The sequence below is a fragment of the Mya arenaria genome, chromosome 12 (genome assembly GCF_026914265.1).
Source record: "Mya arenaria isolate MELC-2E11 chromosome 12, ASM2691426v1".
Lineage (NCBI taxonomy): Eukaryota > Metazoa > Mollusca > Bivalvia > Myida > Myidae > Mya > Mya arenaria.
Genome location: NC_069133.1, coordinates 9,873,598 through 9,883,561, shown reverse-complemented (window position 1 = coordinate 9,883,561; position 9,964 = coordinate 9,873,598). Strand labels below are relative to the sequence as shown.

General features: G+C 35.6%; 1 protein-coding gene across 1 annotated transcript; it reads left to right on the top strand.

Annotated features, from left to right (window-relative positions):
• Positions 1 to 330: 330 nt before the first annotated feature.
• LOC128212165 (decapping and exoribonuclease protein-like) lies at positions 331 to 7,306 on the top strand. The gene is made up of 7 exons (XM_052917468.1): positions 331 to 607; positions 863 to 1,092; positions 1,463 to 1,558; positions 1,852 to 1,966; positions 2,912 to 3,047; positions 5,164 to 5,258; positions 5,497 to 7,306. Exons 1-7 carry the CDS (start codon positions 342 to 344, stop codon positions 5,594 to 5,596), a joined length of 1,038 nt encoding a protein of 345 aa, XP_052773428.1. The 5' UTR covers positions 331 to 341; the 3' UTR covers positions 5,597 to 7,306.
• The last annotated feature ends 2,658 nt before the right edge of the window (positions 7,307 to 9,964 follow it).

Genomic DNA, 9,964 nt, shown 5'->3' with positions numbered 1-9,964 from the left:
ATATTACTTAATTGAGTTACAACCGCTCTGTACTAAGTCCGCGAAGAATATACTGAAGGTAAAGGGAACATGACACTAGTATGATATGTATACGAGCGATATCAAGATTAACATTAAGTATTTAACAGTTTTTATTTTTTTGTTCGCTGTATCAATATGCGTGTACCTTACGAGTATTGTTCCTGTCCATACACGTAATACGATCTACGTTATCGGAATGAATACAAGCGTAAAAATCATTGGGCAATAAAAAATGTCAATCAATCTTTATATATATAGCTATTTTCAGTAAACTCAAGAGACTTAATATATCGTACATTAACTAATCATTCAGTTAGAAAATGGCTGGGTTTAACACCGATATTAGACGATTTGATGGCCCAAACTCAGGTTTTAAACACCATGGAGAGATTGGGTGCTTCTCATTAGATATTAACAGAGAATTTCAAGATGATAACCGCCAGAGGAAATATTTTATTAAACCGTCAAATTATAATAATGTTAGATATGATCTGACAAAGGGATACGAGGGAATGGTGAAAAGAGATGAATATAAGAACGAACAGCTCGACCACCTTCTAAAATGGATACGCAAACATGAGCAGGGGTGAGTGGATAAGGTTTTCAAGAAACAGAAACTCATAAAGATATAGATGAGTGGAACATGATCAATTTGATTTTTGAAGAACAATGCATGGAAATATACTAATAACTTCTCGCAGAGCGTAGGCGCGCTCACTTGAGATAATGAGAATATTTATATCTAGATGTTTAGCGGTAAGATTGAAGTCGTTGAGTAGATGTATTTTCGCATTGATTGATATTTGTTATATTGTATTCGATTTGAATTAATAAATTACAGAATTACCCAGATCGACTTCATATGTGACAGGAGTTTGTTAAAAAGGTTACTGTCTACGCTGTATACGAGAAAAGAAGACTGGAAGTTCGCAGTGACTCTTCATAACAGCACATACTACCTATGTGACTACCACACCGACCAGAAACTGGCACTTAAACAACAAATGATGGGAGGGAAGGACGAAGAGATGTGTGCGTGGGGCTTCAAGTTCGAGCAGTATCTCACCGCAAGTAGGACATAGTTCGACCAATTGTGTAGAAGTCTTAGACAAAGTTCAACGTTCACATTTATCATATCACATCAAGTAATATAACATTATAAGCTATTGGAGGAATATTGTTTCTGCATATAGATGGCTGGTTCTCTGAAAACCTGTTCCACACAAATATTATATAACACAACATTTGTGTGTGAATTGATTTTAAACAGTATTCAAAATGAGCACAGAATGTAGGAAGCAAAAAATCCGAGTGTTGCCATTTGTGAAACTTTTACAATTTAATGTTATTGAACTAACGAAGAAAATCCTTTAACAAAACGGCCCCTGATGTTTACGTACAATACATATGTATTAACATATTTAATTTAAACGTAATGCAGGTTCCAAAGATTCCGTTCCAAATCCAGACCTGCAATATAACAACTGTGAAGCCTTCTATACTGTTGTGAAATCCCAGGTCGGCGCCCACACACTAAGTAATTTTATATATTTTGACCGAACGATAATTTTATTCCGTAAACATATTTTTGTACGTCAAACATGCAATTTCTAGAATTATAAATCGTATTTGGTTGAGTTCAGTAACGATTACTGTGCATTGGAATATAAAAAGTGTGCAACTTAAAAGTCACGTAGCATCATAAACAGCATATTAAGGGTAAAGGTCTAATATTTACATTATCATGGGTTGTTGTGTAGTCAAATATACGCTTTTTTATTTTGTAATAAATAACGGGTATTTGTCGATGAATCCATTATATCGTTCCAGTATACTGTGGCGAGGTCGATGCTGTACCTGTAAATCCAGATGGGTCTATGGGGGAACATTATGTTGAGTTCAAAACCACCTCACATTCCTCATTGCAGAGAGGCAGTTTTAAAAGGTGTGGCAGAAATGGTTGTTTTAGCTGTTAGAATCTTATGTATTATCTTAAATTTGTCTGATGCTTTGTATGTCTTTCTGCACATGTATTTAAATACAAGTCTAACATCAAACTACCCTATTTTTCCGACAATATTAATCATGGTTTATTGAAAAGATTCATTGAAGACATCATCAATGCCGCTAGCACCTCCTTAAGCGATATGCGGATGTCAATATTTGATCAGTTTTCAAAGCAGTTAATGCAAGATGTCGTGATCATTTGGTGTAGCTTTTTAGTAAATCCATTGGATAATGCAACCCTGTGGTAAAATTTTGTTACAAAGTATTATTTTAGGATTTGTAACATGATTGTTTGATTCACAATTGGGGACTGGTCATTTTCACATTCATAGTAAGTGCCCATTATTTCAGTTACAAGCTCCTGAAGTGGTAAACACAGAGTGTTTCTGTGAGTCCGCCTCTGTAGTTTCCATTGCATTATTTACAGGTTCAAGCTCCTAATGTGGTGGACACAGACTGTTCCTATGAGTCCGCCTCTGTAGTTTCCATTGCATTATTTATAGGTTCAAGCTCCTAAAGTGGTATACACAGAGTCTTCCATTGAGTCCGACTCTGTAACTTCCATTGTATCATATACAGGTCCAAGCTTCTGATATGTTTGACGAAGGGTGTTCCAATGAGTCCGCCTCTGCAGTTTCCATTGTATTATTAACAGGTACAAGCTCTTGAAATGGTAGACACAGTGTGCTCTTGTGGATCCGTTTCTATAATTTCCATTGTATTATTTAGAGGTACAAGCTCCTGAAGTTGTGAACACAGTGTGTTCTTGTAAGCCCGTCTCTGTAGTTTCCATTGTATCATTTACATGTCCAAGCTCCGAAATTGGTCAACACGGAGTGTTCTGATGAGTCCGTCTCTGTAGCTCCCATTGTATCATATACAGATTCAAGCTTCTGAAGTGGTGGACACAGAGTGTTCTTGCGGGTGTTCCCGAAATTGTTTGTGGGCTCCGTGACGATGCTGGAACTGTTACCAAACTACAAACATACAAAACTCAACAATTACCAACGATGGCAGGAGTAAGGCCTTTTGTTTATTTAAATAAATAACTAATGCGTTTAAAAATATATTCAACAAATATTGCTGATAATGCCATACGAAATAGGTGCGAGCCTTGTGAGCATAACTAATGTGTTTGTACTATATTAAGTAAGATATAGTTTAATGGTTTTGTTTAAAGGGACTCATTTAAAGTTGATGTTAAAATGACTGATTTTTTAAACTTTGTTGAAATTTAGTCATTTTAGTTATTGCAAATCAACTGTCACATTTCATCAGAAGTTGCAAAATGAAACCTAAAATTCTTCCATTTTTAATAACGTTAATAAACGTTTAAAATAGAGCTCTAATTTAACTCATTGAAAAATGCATTATGTTCTTTTAATACTCGAACCTTGAAAACCGACTGAAAGTTATAATCTCAATGACCCTTGGTACATGTAATTTTAATGTTGTTTTACTTAATCCTTGGTAGAATTGTAAGTACGATGTTGAATATTCGGAAATTCTGTTTATGAAATAACTGTTCTTGTGGAATGGTGATTTATTATACATATACACAATGTGTATTTGGTAAAGTACGTTTAAGGTTTAGCACTTGACTGTTTTACGGCCTTCTATTTGCGTACTGAGTTACAACTATTTTGTATTAGCCCATGAAATGCAGCTCAATTACACATATATCACCGCACAAAGGAACCTCTAGACAGTCTTTTGTTTATAATTTAAACATAACTGGCCATGAATGGCATTTTGACTTTGCAGAACAAAACATGAATACATTTCATGAAAATATACGGGCATATTGTTGAAATTGTATTCGCGATAAGGCTAAAATAAATAAATAGTTTGTTTGACGTTTATCGATCGAATCATAAACATCCATAATATTAGATGTGATCGTCCTTTGAATTACCCGAGCGAGTTCCGACGTGTTAATAAACAAAGCGGATAGGGAATGATGAAATAACATTCGAGGATTCTATTAATTTGAGGAAAAAGCAACGATGAAATATTTTCACGCCATACCCTTGGTATGAAGTGTTCGATGCTACGTGTTCTGATGCCATCAAAAGGCAAAGCGAAGCAATTCGACCGATTGTTTGCACAATAATATTAGTTATTGTATGGGCTGAAATGATATTTGAAAGTCATTTATACTGACAACAACTATACGCTCAAAATGCTATCCATATAGACAGAAAGTGTGTTCAAGATAGGCCCAATATCCAATGTGGCTTTACACATTTTGTGAGATGAAGTTTTACAACACGATCACAATTGTTTAAAGGTAGTGCTCAACTTATGAAATTAATGGTACGTTTTGAAATGCATAAAATCATTTTATATACTGATAAAAATATGTCATAACAAGGATGCATTCTCTAAAATAAAGCATGCGATTTGAAATTGTCGAAAATCAGCCGAAATTAAAATATGATGTAAGGTTCATTCCACGACAAACTTTTTATTTTTATTCATTGTGTAAAAAACGTCTCCTATCCACATTAAAATAGATAATTGATGTTCTTATCATAAAACTTGGGTCTGGTAGTCTTTCATTTGCATTATCCTAGCTATGTCGTAGGCCACTTGAGACGGCGGGGTTGTAAGGCCTTGATCCTCGTGCATTTAATGGCAGGCATACCAATTTATGACATCAAGTTGTATAGATGAAATCCTTAAAGTGACACTCTTATTCAAAATCAATACATACACTTGTAAAACAAACATAAATTTAGAGTATTACACCCTCAAATACTTACTAAATAATGCATATGGAAAATATCAATTACTATTGACAATATTATAACCGTGTATTTAAAAGCTTAAAACGCAAAAATATTAAATGATTGGTAAATGCTAAACGAATTACTACGATCTACTATGGTCTCATAAGGTAGCAATACCGGGCTATCTGCATACTTGTTTCAAATTAAACTCGGTATCCTCCATAAGATGTATTGTTTTCGAGATTTATTCATACTTTTTGGTCTATTAAAACAATTGTGAAAATGTGTTTAATAATGTTTTGAGTTACAGTGCATCCTTAACGATAACGTGTAAGACTTATTAAAGACTGATAGGCGTTTTAATAACTTTAAAAAGTACGTTATAATATGAGTTGTATTTCAGGACATCCCTGATCCATGGAAGCCCAATGTTTGCTTCAACTTCCTTGACCAACTCCTTACCTACATCAAATCTAATGTGACGATAGATAATCCAAGGTTTGTATAACATAACATAATTGTTGTTAAAGGTATTTGTATATACTACATTGAAACAGACCAGCCAATATAATATACCTTACATTATTTAATCACGTCATATTGATAAGGCGTTTCATTGTAAGAGTAAACTTTTAAAACTACTTTTAGAATGAAGGTTTCTAACATAATTTACCCAAATCCAACATTAACCCAATGAATGTTATAACCCAATTGTTTATCTTGTATTTTAACTCAGGCTCGTTCACATCCTGGAGTTTTCAGGCGGGGAAGTCACTTGTACCCAGTTTCCACTTGACTCCAAATACGCTTTCCTGCATAAATGGTATATTCAGTAGCCTGGATTATGTAGAGGTTTGTCTCTGATCCACATCAAACCGGTTCGATGCAACGTGATTGATTTTGATCAGGGCAGCTGAAAGATTGAGATTCTTACACCATGTTCTAGACTTCATAAATACAAAATGCTTGCATATTGACAACTTTGACAACTTAAATTCAAACTGTTCTTTGTTACATCGATCATTTGTTGGACATTCCTTGTTTCATCGTTCCCATGGTGCACGTCCCTTGTTTCATCGATCCTATCGTGCATGTCCGTTGTTACATCGTTCGTATGGTGCACGTCCCTTGTTACATCGTTCCTATGGTGCACGTCCCTTGTTGCATCGTTCCTATGGTACACGTCCCTTGTAACATCGTTCATATGGTACACGTCTCTTGTTGCATCGTTCCTATGGTGCACGTCCCTTGTTACATCGATCCTATGGTGCACGTCTCTTGTTACACTATTCCCGTATTTTCATCTCAGTGTAGCGCGTCCGTATTTTAGCTTGCTCAACTTATTGACAAAATTATGTTTATGTTCAATAATAAAACAACTCATAAACTTAATATTTATCAAAGTTGAAAGTTCAAATATTCACAAATATGTATTTCTTAGTATTTGGTAACTCCTCCTCTGTATGTTCCCTATAAAATATTCTATCAAATCATAGCCCAACTTTTCCTTGTAATTCAACACCTCCTGTTTCCCGTTTTTCTCATGTCAAATCCTTGGTCTAAATATCATGCCATTGGCATACATCCGTAAGAAACTATCACATTGTCCTAGTCAAAGTACCTGCGTTAAATACGCCAGTCCAGTCTCCTCTGTATCTGTAACTTTTGACACGAGTTTAATCGGCAAACACTATGCATTCCTATGGATGCTAAGTATGCACCTTGCAGACCTTTTTATATTGTAACGAGCGTGATATGCTCAATATCTCTTAGTCTGGAGTTCGTGTGCTCTCTGAGATATCTGACAATACTTTGGGTACAGTGTTGACATTTGAAGTTTGGATAATCCCTCATTTACGGAAATATCAAAAAGATATACCCTTCAGAAATAAGACTTAGTAAATCAAACACGTCTGACCAAGACACTTAGTTTTTAAATCTTCAACTTGAACTTACAGATGGCAAATTGACCATCAAACTTGGGAAAAAGAGGGTTGATTTTATTTTTTAAATTGTAAATTATCCTTCTTTGGACGGCGATATTCCGAGGCCACATCCTATAGTGAATTCTTGTTGCAATTGGTTAGATTTGCTAGGTTGTGTTCGGAAGTGGTTGAGTTTTGTTCCTGTTGTTAATTAATGACTGGCCATTGCCTTGTGCAGGGCTTATTTTTGAATGTTGGACTCCTGAGCTTGTCCCTGTAAATTGCATTGCATTATTAATTCTCTGTCCCATATTTCTCATAGGATGAGGGAATGACAGGAGTTTTAGAAGTTGTACTGATCGTGTTATTTGTGCTTTGTACTTTCATAATATAACATCGTTTTTTATTAATGTTGTTTTTTGCTTAAGCTTTTGCATGCTATTAATGTAATGTGTTATATTTTTGCCGGTATATTTTCTTTATATAGCTTTGTATTTTCATATTTCTTGGAACTTATGTTGTTAATTTGTTTGTCAGTACACATTTGAGTGGCATAACAAACCAATATAGATATTTTTGAATTCCATATATAAATACATGTATACTCGTATATAAACGCTTTTAAAGAACATAACGTGTTGTAGTGATTTCCTATATATATTAATTGGATAATGATAGCCAGGATTAATTCATTTATATTAATTGTTATAAAACTTAGCAAATATGTTTTTAAACTGTCGATTGAAAATCATAAATCAGGGTTCATTTCAAACGACACCAACATAGTGAAAATTCGAACAAACCAACTGGTGAATTATTGTCCATAGCAAACACTATTTAGATCAAACAAACAACTTTAAGAAAAAAGATAAGAATATAAGGTTTCGATGGATTTGAAGCATAAGCGCTTGATAAAGTATACCCTTAACTCCTTTCGTTGCTTAAATTGCCCATTTTTTATATTCAGCTAGTCGCTTACAGATGAGGATCAAAGCATATTTAAGCTTTTGGTATGCATGTAAGGAGTTCACGATTTTCTACAAAATTTCCAACTGTCTCTGCAAATATCTAACTGACATGACATCCTCTTGTGTTTATGTTTTTAAAGTATTTAGTAACCATTACATTGGTGAGTACCGTCTTTAAATGCTGGGTTTATTTTGACGGCGTTTAACAAGCAAAAACAAGTGTAAGCCTCAATTACCTGGTACTGTTTCCATTCGTCAAGACGTTAAGGGTCGGTGTTGTAAAGTACATACTTCTGGCTATTTGTATTGCTGCCTAAGGCATACATATGGACGTTAATGTTCGTTAATGTAAGGTACATAATTCTAACTAATGCCTTAGAACGATATGGTTCTGGATGTGACGGACAGATTGACGGACGAAATGAATGAAGGTTGGAATGACGGACGGGCTGACAACGCGAAAAACAGTATCCCCGCCCGAAACGTTTGGTTTGCCGGAAGGGCGGAAATCACGCAAACAATATTCCTCTTCCGAACCTTCGGTTCGGCTGCGGGGATTAAAACGTATTCAATCTTATCCATTACATAAGTGAATACCGTCTGTAAGTATTAGGATCGGTTCGAGGGTGTATTCCGTTTAAAACAAGCAAACATGAGCCTCTATTCACCTGGGCATGCTTACACTCATTCTGATCATAATTATGTCAAACAGTTCGGCTACCCATAGTATGCATAAGTCATAGGTCGGTGTTGTAAAGTTTTTACTCTTGTTATCAGCTTGGCTGCCCAAAGCATGCACAAAGAAGTCAAAGGTAGTTATTGTAAAGAAAATACTTCTGGCAAACATTTTTGCTGGTCAAGTCTTGCATAAATAAGGCAAAGGTCGGTGTTGTAAAGCACTTAGTATGGCAAACAGCTTTGCTGGTCAAGGCTTGCATCAAGAAGTCAAAGGTCGGTAAAATACTTTTTTCAAACAATAAGCTTGACTGCCCAGTGCATGATACAAAAAGTCAAAGGTAACGTTGGTGCTGTATATGCATACAAAATGATAATGGTCGGTGTGGTAAATTACAAATTTTGCAATCGTCTTGCCTGGCCAAAGCATGCATCAAAAAAGTTAAATGTCGGTGTTAAAAAATAACATTATTGTAGCAATCACCTTGGCTTTACAAGAAATGTATAAATAATAAAAGTTGGTGTTGTTAAGTTCATTAATCTGGCAATGAGTTCGGCTGCCCAAGAAAAGTCATGAATTGTTTAGTACATAATTCCATCAATCTAGGCATGCATTAAGACTAGCAATCAACACTGCCGCCCAAGGCAGACATCAAAATCTGCTTGAGTGAGTGTCGAAACTCCAAATGAAATTCTTCTCTTAGCAATCAGACGAATTTCGATTTTTCAAATAATCTTGGGTCATATTGTGGCATATTGCCCCCAAAGTCCGAACTAATGCCAATACATAGAAAAGACTATGTAAAAGTAATTTTACCCAAGACCAAAGATATATGATCTCATATGTAGAGATTGAAAGATACTAAATTCACAACCCCCCCCCCCACCCATCCCCTCTCCATCCCTTTAATCACTCACCTCTTTTTTTCTGTTTTTCTCCGCATCATCCATCTACACTTCCCCATATGTTTCTGTTTTCTCCTTATTTCCAAACTCTCGCTAAAAAACTCCTTTACCCCCCCCCCCCTCTCGCCATCCTACTTCTCTCGTCTCCGCCTTATATCCTCGCTCTCGTTTGTTCTCTCTCCTTTCTCTCTTCTTCTTCCCCACCTGTCTTCCTTTTTCTGTCCTTGCTTTTCTTGCTTTTTTTGCCTATCCAATCTTCCCTCGTTTACCTCCTCCCATCAATAACTCGGGTTTTGCATTCAGTAACTATTACAAAGATGACTAAAGCGCTGGTGTAAAATCTTAATAACTCGGATTGATGATGAAGTTACTATTACTTAGACGGCTTAAGCGCTGGTGTAAAATCTTAAAAACTCGGATTGATGTTGAAGTTACTATTACTTAGACGGCTTAAGCGCTGGTGTAAAATCTTAAAAACTCGGATTGATGATGAAGTTACTATTACTTAGACGGGTTAAAAGCTGGTGTAAAATCTTAAGAACTCGGATTGATGATGAAGTTACTATTACTTAGACGGCTTTAGCGCTGGTGTAAAATCTTAAGAACTCGGATTGACGTTGAAGTTACTATTACTTAGACGGCTTAAGCGCTGGTGTAAAATCTTAAGAACTCGGATTGATGATGAAGTTACTATTACTTAGACGGCTTAAAAGCTGGTGTAAAATCTTAA